The sequence below is a fragment of the Drosophila miranda genome, chromosome 2, assembly GCF_003369915.1.
Source record: "Drosophila miranda strain MSH22 chromosome 2, D.miranda_PacBio2.1, whole genome shotgun sequence".
In the NCBI taxonomy this organism is placed as follows: Eukaryota; Metazoa; Arthropoda; class Insecta; order Diptera; family Drosophilidae; genus Drosophila; species Drosophila miranda.
Genome location: NC_046675.1, coordinates 19,191,585 through 19,208,861, shown reverse-complemented (window position 1 = coordinate 19,208,861; position 17,277 = coordinate 19,191,585). Strand labels below are relative to the sequence as shown.

General features: G+C 41.2%; 1 protein-coding gene across 8 annotated transcripts in view; it reads right to left on the bottom strand.

Annotated features, from left to right (window-relative positions):
- Nucleotides 1-456: 456 nt before the first annotated feature.
- LOC108155010 (structural maintenance of chromosomes protein 3 homolog) overlaps nucleotides 457-17,277 on the bottom strand; it is a 33,743-nt gene continuing 16,922 nt past the window's right edge. For 5 of the 8 annotated variants that reach the window (XM_033389550.1, XM_033389552.1, XM_033389554.1 and 2 more), the window contains 5 exons: nucleotides 15,842-16,236; nucleotides 12,779-13,090; nucleotides 9,415-9,795; nucleotides 6,363-6,607; nucleotides 458-780 (listed from right to left, as the gene is read on the bottom strand). In XM_033389550.1, the coding sequence (XP_033245441.1) occupies nucleotides 571-780; nucleotides 6,363-6,607; nucleotides 9,415-9,795; nucleotides 12,779-13,090; nucleotides 15,842-16,236 (1,543 nt within the window). In that variant the 3' untranslated portion in view covers nucleotides 458-570. Of the gene's footprint in view, nucleotides 781-6,362; nucleotides 6,608-9,414; nucleotides 9,796-12,778; nucleotides 13,091-15,841; nucleotides 16,237-17,277 lie in introns of all 8 variants that reach the window. The other 3 variants (XM_033389551.1, XM_033389555.1, XM_033389553.1) reach the window with 2 other exon arrangements.

The window sequence follows — 17,277 nt, the reverse complement described above, 5'->3', positions numbered from 1 at the left end:
TACTGCACCTACCACGGAAGGACTGCAGCTAGGCATCACCAACAGAGATAGTTGTAGAAAATGTGATGAATCGAAACCCTGGAACATCTTATCTGCAACTGTCCGGCTCTCTTAAGGGCAAGGAGGGCTCACAAGTGCTGCCATCACTGGAAGATGCCTCCAAGAGGAAGCCACAGCAACTACTGGCTTATGCGAAAAATACCTCGATTCTCGAGGACTTTAAAATCCCCTAAACACTGCCGCGACGTTCATAAATATTCTTTACAGGGTCAGAAAGGCATACTTCTTGCTATTACTATCATTTACAGCAATATGATAAAATCTTATCCGAGTGTCGGGTATAAAAATACACTCAACAGTAAATTACATCCATAAAGATGGCCATATTAATTACTTATCTCAGACAACATACATTTGAAAAAGCAATGACAATCATAATAAAAACAAGGTGGGGATGCAATTGGATCCTCGTCATATCATCACCAGACTCCGCTGTCTTCTTGTTTTATCTTTTTATTTTGCAATAGTTCAGAATTAAAGATAATTTTATTCGGAAGAATTCCATTTTATTTATAATCGTAATAATTTACTCAAAGAATTTTTGCTCTCTTCCAATACCTCTAAGATATATGCTGTACTCTCATCATCGTCTTGTTTTTCATCGTTAAATAAAACATTTTCGTATACTGGCATTAGTGCACGCAGAACATTTATGTTATTGTTATGGTCAGGTTCCTCAAAGCCAGAATAAATACGGCGTTTGCAATTACATTCATTTTCCTGAAATATAAAGAAAGAGAAGTAATATTTCAGTTCAATCTATAAAAGAGTAAATTTTTATTTGTCCAATATCAGTTAAATGACTGATAGATAAAAACAGCCTAACTTAACCTAAATTCCTATTATGAATAGATTTTGACCAGATGCAATTGTTCGGAGCAGCAGCCGTTAATAGCTCTTAAGTAACGTCAAGAACGTATCTCTTAAGCTTTCTATTATCGCGCTCATCCCTGAGCCCGTATGCACGCTCTCAGTGCATACACGCAGACACATAAGTAACGTTCTTACTTCTTATAATCCACTGCTTCGACCCTTCGATCAGGCAGTCGGACAGTCCTCTTCAAGCCAGTCGGTCAGGGTAGAATTTTGCGATAAATATTGGTAATTGCCTTTAATCAGGCTGCGGACGCGGGGTGGACCAGAGCTGCTTGCGGGGAAGACGAGAAAAAATAAAAGGCACGTCCGTTCTCCATCAATGTGAGATTGCTCAACATCTCAAACTCAATCGTAGGGTTTCCTCCAGCCAAGGTAGAATAAAGCGGCATGCGGCCGCTACTCTTAGCCAAGTGTCTCAAAAATGTCACACAATCCACTGTGAATTTCGCTTCGATCCGATTCCTCAAGCTCGCCGTGAAACATCTCAAATTTGCCGATCAACTTCTCGACTTGCTCTTGCTTTACCACGAGCATGTAGTAGTCACAGTCCGACGACTCATTCTGCCAAGCGTTAACTAACCTTTTCATCTTTTCCCATAATTCCGTTGACTTAAGCTTCAAAAAAGACACTCTGTTTTGCTAACTTCACGTCGGGGTCACCAAATGTTAAGCTATTAAGCGTTTTTAATAACTGTTGCAATTTTAAATTTAATGAAAGTCGAGAGGTTGTATATAATTCACAATTTATTTTCATATGCAAACCAACCTTATTTTAACAATTTTACTTGTTTCTTAACTTATCTTAATTAATTGTATGGTTAATTAATGCTACTTATAATGGATTGCAAACAATTTTTATTATTTAACTTATAGTACTTATGTAAAATAATGAAATTTGCTCGTAGCTTTCTGATTGAATACTGTGATAAGGTACTAGTATTTTATCATCGGTTCGCACAGTACAACCATATATTATAGTTAAAATTCTTTGTTGCTGAAGATCAATTGGTTCTTAATTTGAGTGACTACATTGAATTCTAGCATTAGTGTTTACTGGAACTTTGAAGAGCCAACTACCCTGCCTTTCTAATTCGACCCAAAATGACCTTGTATCTGCTATCTTTCTGTACACTCAATTTGAATTATTTGTTTTGAAAGGAGCCATCTTCATGCATTATCATTGGCATTGCTCCAAGCCAATTACATTCGCATACTCTTCTATTTTTCCTAAGGGCCATCTAGCTGGGTGACAGGTTGTCCTTTTTTAATATTCTCCATTCCTATTCTGCATTCCTATTTTCCATTTATTTCTTTGTTGTAGTGTGTGAAAATACTATTCTTTCCATTTAATCCAAAATTCTCTTTTCATTTTCTGAATTAATCTCCACCTATCAAGATTCCCGATTTGTTTATTTATTTATTCTTATTCGCCAACGGAATTAAGAATCCTTATCTGGCTAGACTACTTTATTTCTAACTTAAGATATCAGAATATAACAAGAATTAATTATGTTAAAGGAAGAGGTCTACAAGCAACCGTCTGACGGCTCCCTTCCCCTGGCAAAAGTCAAAACGCATCCCTGCTGGCAGCGCATCGTGCCTTCGAAGCGGCCTACAAATAGGCTCATTAAAGCCATAATTGGAGATCAACTGCAAAGGGTGCATGGGTCCTTGGCTCCTGGCAGGGGCACTGAAGCTAATCTTACTAAGCAGGTCAGGACAATCGATATTACCCAGTAGAATGTCATAAATAAAAATCTGAGCCGCCATGGTCCTTTGATCCTCTAGAGAGGAGAGATGCACGAGGCGACATCTGCACTCATAAGACGGCAGCGGAATGGAGAAGGGCCTCTGCCCTTTGCTGGAGTGCTCATTTCAGAAACTCCTTTGCAGCCTCTCGATGCGTGAAATTTGAACGACCCCAGTGGGATTGCAGACCGTACTCAAGGCGCGAGCTCACAAGGAATAAGTACAGACTTAGCCTCGTATATGGGTCCCTGAAGTGGGATGAATTGCGCTTAACAAAGCCAAAAATACCATAGGCTTTTGGCAATATAAAATTCAGATGCTCAGCAAAATGAAATCTTTAGTCGAATAAGACCCCCAGGTCAAGTATCTCCGTCTGCTTTAAGAGAGGATTGCCATCTATAGAGTATGAGGCCAGCACATTGAAGATACACTTGCTAAAGGAAACAAAGCAGCATTTGCTAACGAGGGAGCGAATTAAGTCTGCACCAACGACCAAATCTATCCAGGTCGCGCTGAAGAAGGATACTGTCTCCTAAAGTTTTCATCGATCGGAAGATTTTAAGATCATCAGCATAAAGCAGATGCTCAGAAGCTCAGTGGACCAAGTCCCTAAGCGATGCAGCCTGGCTATTAAGACAAAGTGGGAGACTTTGTCAAAGGCCTTAGCAAAGTCAGTATACACAACATCTACTTGAGAGTGTATTTCAAAGACACGAGTGCAAAAATTACTGAAAGCATTCAGATTGGTGGTCGTTGATTCGCTCTAGAAGTTTTGAAACATTGCTGATATTGACGATTGGTCTATAATTGCAGATGAGAGTTTTGCCGCATTTCTTAAAAATTGACGTAATCGTGGCAGCTTTCCACTTGCCAAAAAACGACCCATTTGAAGCGAATTTGTGAATAGAATTTTAAGAGGTTCACAGAACGCAACATCACAGTTGCGAAGAGAAGGCAGAAATGCCATCACAGTCGGGTCTTTTAGAATTATTGAATTCATCAATTGCCTCCAAAATATACACCTCCGATACATCAAGTGTGCCAATATTAACCACCGAAGGAATAGGGTTTAAGACATCGAAACTATGCCAATTTGCGTATGGCTAAAAAAAGAAGCAAAAAGGTTTGCTATACCACAATCCGTATTAGCGCTCAAGCTACCCAGGTTCATAGCTGAAGGAAGAGAGTTCTTCAACGTTTTTGAATTTATGAAATGCCAAAACGATCTGGGATTGATTTTAAGTCCCCTTTCAACAATACTTTTCGGCAATATATTAGATATACAAAAATTTGCTTAAGAAATAAAACTCCCTCTTATGCTGCACATATCTCGCGCAGTCCACAGGGTCCCGGGTCTTACCAAATCGTTTAAAGTACTTGTTACTCAGATTCTTATATTTCACAAGATACTTCGTATGCCATGGTAACCTATAGGAGCCTTGCACCCTTTTGGAAGCATTGTTAACAACAATACGACGGACCGTATGCAGGAAAACACTACAGGAAGTGTCAGCACTATTTACTTGGGTTAAGCCCATACTAAAACAATCATCTATCAAGAGAATCTCGTGCGGCAAATGCACATTACGCTAAAAAATAGCGTCTCCGACTGGCCAGCCACAACCACACCAATCTGATCCACTACAGAGTCACCATTCAGGAGACAAATCGGATCACATCGTAGGGTGCGTCTGACAGCCACAATGACTCCACCTCCTCGGCAACGATTCGTTTTAGCACAATCGCTGTCCTTACAAAACATCTGGAAAAGTTTGAATTGAGCCAGGTTTCAACCAAAATGACAATGTCAAAGTCCCAAGTAGAGGTAGCCAAGCTGACAGCCGGAGCCTTTGTGCGCATGCCCGCTGTATTTTGGAAAAAAATCGTAGTCTCAACCATGGCTACCTTCCAATCCGAGGTCGGTAGGCCTGGGTTGCACCTCTGAAACATCTTCAGGATGCGCTCTGGCTCCTTGAAGGTAGCCGGCACCCAATTTCTGGCCCTTGGTATGCTTGGCACCTCCAGTCGACTGCGACGAGTTTTGCCCCAGCGTAGACCTCACCGACCTGCGCCACTGCCACTTTGAAGAGCTTCACGGAACGCTCGGTTTCGCAGGCAATTATCTTGACGTTTCCCTGGAACCACCCCATATATCTTTGCAGACTGGCGGTGGTCCTGGGTCTTTGTCGAGCAAGTCGAAGCAGCGGTCGGCCAATGCCGCTTCCACCCACTTCCACTGACTCCTTAGGATCCTTCCCTCTGCACTGCCTTTGTCGGGGACGCCAATTAGCGTTCTCTTCTCGCCAATCTGCGCAAAAGAGACATTGGGCAGCACTCTGGAGCGCTTTGCTACCGGTCCCGGTGTCTCTTGCAAGCGCTACCTCTTAGCTTGGGGAGCCACCTATTTCTGTTCAAAGGTGAACTCCGGGAGCAGCTGAAGCCCATTCCACCTTCTTCAGCCAGTCGGCAGATGGGCTGGCTTCGCTGCTGGCGTGTTGCCGACGGAGTATGTGCCCTGTACTCCCTTTTTCGGCATAGGTGTAGCGTTTGGCTTTGGGCGCTTGTCGACGGCAAGTCAACCCCATCCGCTTTACCAGAAGGTCGGGGAGCCACAGTATTGATTAGCTTCCCTTCCAAGGTGTCAGCTTCGGGAGTTTCCTTGCCACCCACTCCAGATTCGGGATGGGACCCCCTCTGGTTCGCTCTGGCACCTTCCACCTTGCAGGTATTCCCTGCTGTATAGCTGGTAGGGCCAGGCCTTTGGGCAGCTGCTTTGCCATGCTTGTAATAGCTCCCAGTTGGCGTTTGGGGAGTGCCCTCTACCATATTATATCCACCACTAATTCTATTCCTCTTATTAAGTTACCAATCCTCACACAACTTTCTAATAATTAGTAATTGTAATGGTATTTGTATTTGTATTTTGAATGCATGCTTAGTTTCTTAGTAAGTTTAGTGCTACTTTTCCTCGAATATTAGTCTAACATCTATCTTTCTTGCATTTTCGCGTTCGGTTCGGCGACGCGCCGCGCGGCATGCTGAAGCGCCCCTCGGTCGGTTGGGCGGAAGGAGGGTTGCTGTTTCCCTGGGATCCGCGTGCAACAGCCTTCTGCTGGTGTCACACGGGCCACTTGACGGTGCAGTAATTGCATCGCCTCTTGTAAGATGCAGTCATTGCATATCAAAGTCCGAGAAATTTGGCATTTCCAAATTGCATGCCAGAATTCGATTTATGAGGTTTATTCTAAAGCTTGCATATGCCATTCCGCTGGAGGGAGAATCTTTGGACAACAGCACACCAAGTCAAGGAAAAACAAAAGACTAGGAAAAAATGTATCCTAGAAAAATCCTAAGACAAACTATCACTGAAGGTGAACTGCCCCAAACCAGGATTTGGAAACACAAGCGATGAAAAATCATCACGGACATTCTTTGAAAAAAAATCGAAAATACTGCAGAAATAACTGGGGTGGATATTGACATTATCAAATTTAAATATTTAAGCTGCATAAAAAAAAAAAATACCAGCAATCGAAGAAAAATGTTGTTTAATTAAAATTTTGTAAAATTGCGTAAAATTAAAAATTAAATATAACATATAACTGGAGTTATTTTGTTGAGAATAATAGAAATAATAATACAAACTTTATTTATTTATAATACAATTTCTAACTTACTTTTTGACTTTCTTTCGAGTTCTCATCGGTACAAAACCATTCGGTACTAGCTGCCATCAAATCTTCAACCTTTGGTCTAAAGCACTTGCACCAAAATACAAATGGTATAAATATAAAGAAGAAACAGTTTACTATAAAAATTCTTGATTTAGAAGTGCATTCAAAAATAATTCCCGGCTGAATGGTATTGAGTCCGAATTGATTTATTGATTGAACACAAAAGCCGAAAATACCTTTTAAAAAGCCTGTGAACAAAAAATTATATTTTATTATACATCATTAAGTAATAAAGAGCAGTTAAAAATGTTAAGGAATAAATAAACTCTGTTAAGCTTTTAAGCGTTTTTAATAGCTGTTGCTATTTTGAATTTAATGAAAGTCGACAGGTTGTATATAATTCACAATTTATTTGCATATGTAAACCAAATTATCGCGTATGTACATATGGGGGTAATTGGACGAACGATTGTTGCGAGGATGTTAATCTAATAGCTGCGACGATTAGCTTAAGACTAAAAATGCAAGGGTTGACGGGCCAAATTGCCGGGCCCTATGCAGCAAGCTTAGACGTGAGCGAGAGAGTAGGATAGCCGGAGAGCGTTAGAGCTGCTCGGCTGCTGCTCAGCCGAGTACGAGATATTGTGGCTCGTGTGTACACAGAATCACATATGTATGATTATGTGAAACGTTTCATAAAAAAACGAGGGGGAACGTTGTGAGTTGCTGCGGAGACCGCAACTCTACATTTATACTCGATACATAGTCAGTATGGCTACATTGAGCGACAATGTGTGCGTGCGGAAGAGACAGAAAACGTATTTGAATATGTCGCCGGGCGCTGCGTAGCCACTGCAAATTAATTTCTTCCTTTTGAGATATACGTTTTATAGAGAGATCAAACAGGAGTGTGCATACCAAATTTGGTTACTCTAGCCTTAATAGTTTCTGAGATGCCCCAGATTTTCATCCTTTGCGGGGGCGGATGGGGGTGTGGCGAAATTTTGACACGAAACGGTCAAGGTCCGATATCACAGGAGCACTCTCTAGGTACTCTATCCAACGCTTTACTGGACGCCTACCACACATCGTGCAAACCCTTGAGGACGAAGAAGAGGTCCAAGCCACTCTGGTGGAACCGGGATCTCTCTTTTCAAAGGAACAACCTCAAGGAATTCTTTAAGATCACCAAACACGCGAACGAAGGGATCGTCTATGAGGAATACAGACTCCTGCTAAGGAGGTACAAGAGGGAAATACGCAACGGAACTCGTGGAGGACCTTCTGCTCCAACATCGAGAAAGTACCCGAAACCGCACGGCTTCGGAAGCTGCTCTTTAAGCAGCCTACCAAACAAAGCCAATTAAAGCTAGATGACGGACAGTGGACAGAGAGCAGTGATGAAGTCCTAACAGCACTAATGGAGGAGCATTTCCTTGGTTGCACCGAGGTCGCTGATGCCAAAGAGCACCAGGACCCAGCAACCGAGGAACAACACCCCCCAACAGATCTGTTAACCACAAAGCGAATCCACTGGGCAATAGACTCCTTTGCGGGCACAAAAGCACCAGGACTGGACGTGGTATTCCCAGCCATGATGCAGGTGACTAAAGAGGCGATTACCCCATGGCTTTCCGCAATATGTCTAAGTACATGCTATATTCCTATCCAATGGAGAACCTCAGGAGTCGTCTTCCTCCCAAAGGCAGGAAAGTGCAGCCATGCGAGTCCCAAGGACCATAGACCGATATACTAAAAACACTAGAAAAGCTTCTGGACTTACACATCAGGAATGAGGTAGGAGGACTGATGTCAACCAACCAGCATGCCCATACCAAAGGGAAATCTGTGGAGACTGCAATACACTCGGTAGTAGCTACCATTGAGAAAGCCCTTCACAATAAAAAAGTATGCACTGGGAGTATTCGTCGACATCTCCGGAGCATTTACCAACGTGGCTACGAAAGCAATAACTTATTGCCTGGTAGCGACTAATACACACCCAGCAATCAACCTGTGGATAAGGAACCTCCTGGGTTGCAGACGGTTGCAATCAAAGTTGGGCACCGCTTCAATGGTAAAAGAGAGGCACACCCCAAGGTGGAGTCCTGTCGCCCCTCCTGTGGAATCTGATGGACGACGACCTCATCAAGAGATACGAAAGGAAGGCCCCGATAATAACAGCTTATGCGGATGACATAAGCATACTTATTACGGGTGTCTGTCCATCGACCCTCAGCTCCATAATGGAACGTACACTCAGGGAGATACGTGAGTGGACGGAAGAAGTAGGACTCAGTATCAACGGGGACGAGACGGACCATATCCTCTTTACCAAGAGGTACAAGGTACCGATATGGACCACCCCGAAGATCAATCAAACTAGGATAACCCCAACACAGTACTGGATACTGACTGCAGGAAAGGCAACATAACGCCCCATCGCTTCCGGAAATCTGTCGCCACAAGGATACGGGCATAGTTCAATTGGCAGGGAAATGACCAGATCAACTGATTACATGACCCCCCAAACTTGCATCGACGTCAAAACAACCTCATCTTTGGGACCTGAAGACTGGAAAATCGGTAGGGAACCTGAGCACTGAGTACCTCAATATATATACAGACGACTCCAAGATGGACGAATGAGTTGGATCGGGCCTATATTGTACAGACCGTGAAATAAGGCTGTCATATAAGATACCGGACCAAAGTAATATATTCCAGGCAGAGGTTTTTGCCATCAGGAAAGCAGCCGAGGTCGCTCTTCTCACTGATAGAGCACACGATGCGGTCAACCTATTCGTCGACAGCCAAGCGGCGATAAGATCCATCCAGTTGTTTGTGGTTAGTTCCAGAAGTGTATTGGCGAGCAGGGAGGCACTAGATACCCTAAGCACGACAAAGTCAGTGCGGATACCTCGGACAAAATGCATTACCCGTTGTTCGGGGTACAGTAGTGTCATTGACAATCGGGCAGCCTCTGGATCTGCTAGAGGATTTTAACCAGAAAAGACAATGATATGATCGTACAGCTTTTTTATGATTGACTTACCTAATAAAAACAGCAGTATCAATATAAAAAGAGCTAAACGTAGAATTGTAAAAAAAAAAGAATGGTAGAATCTTAAATTATTGTTGGCATTACTGCTCTCCATGATGCACATATCATTTCGCTCTTCTGCAGGTGGGCAACTCAAGAGAAGCCCAGCCTCATTTTCTGAATTATAGTTCATTTTTTCACAAACATTGAAATTTATATAAGTTTCCAATTTTTCAAGGCAATGGCAGCGACATCTCCAGACACAAAAACATCTTGAATGTATTTTAATATCAATTGACCTCTTTGCTACATTGGCCATATTTGCGTTGGGCTGTTTTAGGGTTCTTAGACGGATTCCCGCAGTGTCGCTTACCATATTGGTCTTAACAACAACTGAAAAGTAAACAATTAAATTAGTTCATAGTTTTGCGAATACACCTAATTCTGTTTTTACACGGTAGATTGGTTCCTAGAAAAACCATGTAAAAAAAAAACCGTGTAAAAAAAGACATTGATCGAATACGCAAAAAAACGAAAGAGAAACAAATATGTACATATTCTCCTTATGCTCTTTCTTGTTTTCGTTTTGTTTCTAGCTGTTTGTGAGCTGTGTTTTTTTTAAATTTGTGTTGTGTTATTTTAAACCGTGTTAAATGGAGCAAAACCGTGTACAAACATTTACAATTTTTGATTTTCAGGCCGCGTTATTTCAAAATCGTGTAAAAAAAGAACGTGTAAAAACAGAATTAGATGTACCTCTTTCATTTTTTGCGTCGGACTTGCTATCTTTTTATGGAGAGGAATTATAAAAGATTCCTTCCAGATCTGGGGGAAGCAAAAATAATCAATGGACAGGGTGAATAGTATAAGCAGTACCTGAGTACACAACTTGGAGTCCCGTCTGGACCCGGTGAAATCACCGGCTTAACTAGTCGAAGATCATGAAGTAGAGAACATTCATTTAACAAGGGACTGAAAATGCCGCTCCAATTCGGTAAACCGTATGGATACAGAAGACCAGAGTAGCTTTGCTCAGAATAGGTGGTTTGGAAAAATTGGGCAAAAAGATCGGCAATTACCAAATCATTATTTGCCGACGTATTACGAAATGAAAGCGACTGATAAAACTGTTTGGAGTCGTGCATTGATGCTGCATCGAGATAGTTAGTTCTTATAGCATTGAGAATTGAGCTATTACATAGCGAGAGTAAGAAGAACTAAAACTAATTTCTTGAAATTGGTTATGGTCTTGATTAGTAATTTAATAAGAGGAAGAGAATTAGTGGTGGATATAATATGGTAGAGGGAGCTATAATCCGAGCATAAGACCCTAAATGGTTCATGCAAGGAATAATTCGATCTACAAAGTGGAAGGAACAACGGTATAAAATTTCTAGTAAGTCTAATAGGAATCGTGAAGTTTATGCGGCTCAACAGATCAGGGCTGTCTATGTCACCCCTGATCAAGTTGTGCATCAAAATCACACCGGCTATGCTACGTGTGTGTTAGAGAGAGACAGGGCGAGAAAAAATGAAATTGTTTTCTTGATGCTGGCTATAATAATGATACGATCCAATTAAGATTCTGCAGTCTGAAAGATATGGTCATTCTCTACGATTGCGTTTTTGGTTTTCTCGTATCTTTAAATTTGTAGATGCCACAGATTTTCGTTCTTTGTGGGGGCGGAGGTGGGCGGGGCGAAGTATACTTGTAGCAGTGACCTATCACACAAGTCTAGATCCGAAACATCGTTTCTCTAGCTCTTATAGTCTTTGAGCACTAGGTGCTGATAGGGACGGACAGACGGACAGACGGACGGACGGACAGACAGACAGGGCTCAATCGACTCGGCCATTGCTGCTGATCAAGAATATATATACTTTATGGGGTCTGAAACGATTCCTTCTGGACGTTACACACATCCACTTTTACCACAAATCTAATATACCTCAATACTCATTTTGACAAAAAGCTTAACTGGAACTTGAATGTCAAGGATAGGGTGAAGAAGGCAACGATAGCACTCTACACTTGCAAAAAAGCTATTGACCTAAAGTGGGGCATGAACCCATGCACTAACAAAAAGGACGATCACCAATCAGCTGGGCAAAGTTCAGCGAACGGCCGCCCTCTGCATCAGTGGAGCTCTTAGAGCTTTTAGAGCAGGCAGAAATGGCGGCAATACCTCTTAGAGACTCTGATCAATGGGTACCTCACAACATTGTCCCAGCACACGGATACTCCATTCAGCACTATCATCCCTCACAGAGACGAATAGCTCGAGGGACTCCCAGGATCTGACGGGGCCATAAGCATCTTCACGGATGGCTCAACGCTGGACGGCAGGGTCGGAGGAGGAATCTACTCTGCACAGCTAAACATGAGGCAATCTTTCAGGCTTCCGGATCATTGTAGCGTCTTTCAAGCGGAAGTTACAGCAATCAGGGAGGCTCTGTACTGCCTTCACACGGTTACCGCGACGGCAACCAATCTAAACATCTACAGCGATAGCCACGCTGCGATCAGATCACTCAACGCGATCTCCTCGAACTCGGCTACTGTGGCGAACCGCCGCAGATCTCTTCACGAGATGGCTCAGCAATTTGCTATCAGCCGTATATGGGTCCCGGGCCACTGGGACATCGAGGCCACCTGCAAGCTCATCATAAAAGAGCAGTACATGCGACTGGCAGACAACAAGTGGCAAATAGGGCCACGTTGTCGCACAGCTCAGCAAATTAATTATTTAATTCAAAATGTAGGTGCAAAAAATGCATTGTTTGGACCATTAACATTTTAATTTTAAATATTCATGCTGTTGCTGGCAGTTCGTCAGACGTGTTAAATACACAGGTTTTGCATCTAAGATGTCTTAATCTTCCGAAACTTCCTCATTTCACAACAAGCACTTGAATAAAGAAAATCAATGAGAAATGAAACAAATCGATAATAAAAAATTGTGAAAAATGGAGCACCCTAAAACAAAAACGGTCCACTTAGATTCTCCACTTATCCCACTCAGCCACTTAATCCGCACTGGACGGTAACACACTCTAAGTCTCCGCCAATGCACGGGCTTCAGCAATACTATTTAAGTAAGAAGAAAGCTTGGGATAAATATTAAAACAAACATGATTAAGTGTGATATCACAGGAGAGTACACACAAAATTTGTCTTTATAGCACTTATAGTATCTAAAAACTATGCATCAAACAAGAACGGACAGACGGAGAAGTTCCTCATAAGCTTTAATGCAACCAATAAACAAACTTTACAATATCAATACTAATATAGATTTTCACATATTATAAAGTATGCAATTTCATAGATTTTAATAGAAAATAAATGATTAAGATTAAAAATATAATAGCTTACCATCGCAACTAAATTTATTGTTTTTCTTTAAGCCAATGATTAAAGGCAACATAAATGATATAGATTCACCAACAGATGGCAATAGTACTTTCTTAGCAGTTATTGTACTTAATATCCCCATTGATTGTTGACAGTTACAAATATATATAACAAATTCCTTCGCTTCAAATCCTTTGTTAATAATTTCGACTATAATTTGAAGAGCATCTTTTGTCGTGGTATCAGTAATAACTCTAGATATTTTCACTTTATAAAGATTTTGTAATAAAGGCGTATTCTCTCGGAAGGGCATTTTGATTTTCATGCTAATTGCTATTTGCATGTTAATATGAAAAATAAATATAAAATATCATCAGTATCATAGTATATATATCATGGGTAATTTCATAGGGAAATATAATAAAGTGTACATTTTATATTTTTTCAGATCCGACTCTTGCTCGTGTGTTATTGTGTAATACTATTATTGAATAAAAGCGAGAGTAAATTGAAACCTTAACATTGAAATGTAATATTCAAGTACAAAATTTCAAAGACTAGTAACAGAAATAAAACTTCAGCTGCTGATCCAATCAGTTCTGCTACTGCCACATCTCTCAAAGCCCAGCTCGCCGGGCAAATCGCAGCAGCAAATCAATGACAGAATATCTACGGAAGAGCCACAAAACTATGCTCCACAGCTATCTGCCGACTTTCAAGCTGTCTGGCAGGACAGAATTGGTGGCAGGTACTACAACAATTTAAACTATTACGATACAAAGTCTCCACTAAAATTACTTTTTTCGATAGCTATCGGATATGTGGACTATAGTCACAGAGGAATTATGTATATGCTTCAAGAATTTTTAAATCAACCCCATTGTAAATATTTATTTAGGAGGCTATCTACTATCCTGCTATCGTGCTACCTTATTGTCAAGCTCTTAGTTGTGCGCTTTGTTTTCTGCGTCGGGGGATGGGAATGCGAATCATCAACGCTCCTGCCCTACTCCTGGTCGAGAAATCCACGATTTTATAGTTTTCCACTGTGCCACTAGAAGCCAAGTTTCCAATTCTACTGCCCGCCAAAACTCACTTAGTCGAATTGTTTTTGAGGAATTTGCACTTAAAAATTGTAATACCAATGTAAAGACACTGGTCAGTCTGCTGAGACAGGAGATTTGGTTTGTAAATGTACTTCGGGAATGCACTCGGATAGTTAGGAGATGGAGTCAGATCATGAGAAATCTGCCGGCAGACAGGCTTTGAGAAGGTCGTCCATTTCCTATTAAAGTTTCGCTTCGGATTCGAGGAGGTCCGCCCGTCAAAATGTATATCGCTGTATTTGTTTGTTTCGCTTCGAAGGCCGTCCATTTAGAGCTTGTCCCGGGCCTGTCAGCTAATTGCTTTCTTATATCGTTTAAAAGCTTCATCGCAAGACGTGGCGATCCGCAGAGGATATATTCCGACAACGAGACCGACTTCGTCGGAGCCCGGAACGAGCTGAGGAAGCAGCCCAGTCTGCTGACGCTCGCAGCAATGGGTGGAGTGGAAATTCATCCCCCTACGAGCACCGCACTTCGGCGGTTTGTGGGAGGCGGCGGTCAATTCGGCGAAACAACTCGCCGTCCGGCAGATAGGCGACGCTGCGCTCACGGAGAGCAAGGTTCGGACGATGCAGGCCGAAGCAGAGGCCGTACTGTACTCCAGGCAACTCACTCCGGCCAGCACGGATCCCAACGACGGAGAGGTGCGCACGCCAGGCGTCTTGCTGATCGGCCATACCCTTCGCTAGCTGCCGCAAGTGTTCGAGCCAGACGCACTGAGCAGTGGTACCACCTATACCAAGAGGTGGAAACTGCTCTCAGAGCTCAAACGGCGGTTCTGGCAAGCCTGGTCGAAGGACTACGTCCACAGCCTCCAGCGTCGCAGCAAGTGGCCAATCCAGAGCCCAACATCGAGGTCGGTGCTATGGTGGTGGTCCACGAAGAACACACGCCGCCGCAGCGGTGCAGACGACTCATCTATACTAGCGAAAAACAAATTTATATACGAAGCAGATATACAGACATGCAGATACACTTCAAGAATATTTTCGAAAAATTTGAAAACTGGGTATGCAGATGGAACATTTCAATGAACCCTGACAAGTGTGCAGCAGTTAAACTCCCAAATTTCCCTACTTAAAGACACATGGAACATTTTTAGACCAACATACTGCCTTCAAATATCTAGGAATACTACTGACCTTCCAAGGTCACATCCTTCAAACTATCAAAGCATTAAAAACGTGAAAAATTAATTAGCTCCTGAACCCAAAAAAAAAACTTTCTATCAAAAATAAAGTCTATACTTGCTCCATTATGGATTACAAATTTATGGCATTGCAGTAAAAACTCAGATACGTGTGTTTCAAGCTAAACTACTGAGAAAAATATCTGGTGCAAAATGATAAATTCGTACGAAGAACCTAGCAAAAGGCCTGAAGATTCCCATAATTTCAGATTTAGCTCAATACTCAAGCTAAAATATACATCATTAAGAATCGCTCACAACCAAATGGTCTAGCAAAAACACTTCACCGTAAACTAAGACCAAAAAGATAACTGCGCATTTGCCCATCCGGTCAACACAGAAGGCGAATAACCTTATCAAAATTTGTAACATTATATGACTACTCTTAACTACAAATGTATATTTAATCTTACTTACATACCTACATATTTATTAATATAATATATATACATAAATAAAATAAATATATAATAGAATAAATAATAACCATAATTCATTAAAAATTATTAAAGCCCTGTGTTGAGCGTAACTCAGAGGCGTAACTCGATTGATTCAAATAATCACAGAAAAAAAAAGATTTATTTGAGAAAAGTGGGATACAGCGATTATGAGCGTAGTTAGAAGCAACCAAGCAATAACAAGAACAACATGCTGCGCTAGGTTCAGAGATCTGCTCTCTGTAATGCTTTTTGTGCTGCAATGGGCAGGAACACCCTAATTCTATCGGGAAAAGTTGGTTTGATTCGTGGAGTAAAAAGTCTATTCTGTTCATATATTTACACTTATTACCTGGTAATTGTCCTTCAAGCATTTTAAAGTACAAGGGTTTCTCATTATTTGGAAATTTCTTCAACTTAGTTATCGAAGCTGGAAAGCTTTTAATTGAAACTTTGGATTTTTCTGACTCCTTTCTCATATTAGCTTGTATAAAGTTTATGAGTTCATGTTTAGGTATAACATTTTTGACGCCATCAAAAATTACATCGCTTCTGAAATTATTAATAAAACCGTTTTCAATAGGTGTCCTTCTTTTAGAATCTGTTTTATTTATCGATTTTGCTTTTTGAATAACAAGTTTGTGACCATGTAGCCATGTTGACTTTTCCATCTGCAGTACATCTATATTTGTAGTAAATAGAATTGAAAGATTTTCGTTTGCGTATATTCCAGTTAAGCTATTTAATCTGTCGATTGTATAAAGATAAATTTATTGATTAGATATGAAAATTGTAGTACGTAATGTAATGCTCTAGGCAGAGGAATCAGCCACTAGAAATTGTATTGTTCGTTCTGGGTATGTATAGGAATTTAAACAGAGACTACACGTACATACATAATAGGGATACTCTTTTAGAATGTTTTAATTATTGTCTCTTTTCGTAGAAAAGTAACCAAATAACACCATTACGAAACATTAACATCGGTTGCTTATCACAAAATAAAATCATCGCGCTAGAACCTATGCAGTTGATCTAAAAGAGAAGGGCATTTTTATACCCGTACGCAAAACGAGTGGACCTAATTCTGTTTTTACACGGTCTTTTTTTTTAATATCTACAATTTTTAATTATACCCGATACACAAAATGAATATTGGGGTATATTAGATTTGTGGTGAAAATGGATGTGTGTAACGTCCAGAAGGAATCGTTTCTGACCCCATAAAGTATATATATTCTTGATCAGCATCAATAGCCGAGTCGATTGAGCCCTGTCTGTCTGTCTGTCTGTCCGTCTTTCCGTCCGTCCGTCCCTATCAGCGCCTAGTGCTCAAAGACTATAAGATTTAGAGCAACGACATTTTATATCCGGACTTCTGTGATATGTCACTGCTACAAGAATATTTCAAAACTTTGCCCCGCCCACTTCCGCCTCCACAAAGAGCGAAAATCTGTGGCATCCACAATTTCAAAGATACGAGAAAACAGAAAACGCGGAATCGTAGAGGATGACTATATGTTCTAGAGTGCAAAATCTGAACCAGATCGTATTATTATTATAGCCAGAATCAAGAAAACAATTTCATTCTTTCTCGCTCTGTCTCTCTCTAACACAGGTTTCATGGACGGTTTTGCCAATTGCAAAATATGAGTTCCAGGATTTCAGAACTTATAAGAGCTAGAGCAACCAAATTTGGTATCCACACTCCTGTGATATCGGACCTTGACCGTTTTGTGTCAAAATTTGGCCCCACCCCTTTCCGCCCCCACAAAAGACGAAAATCTG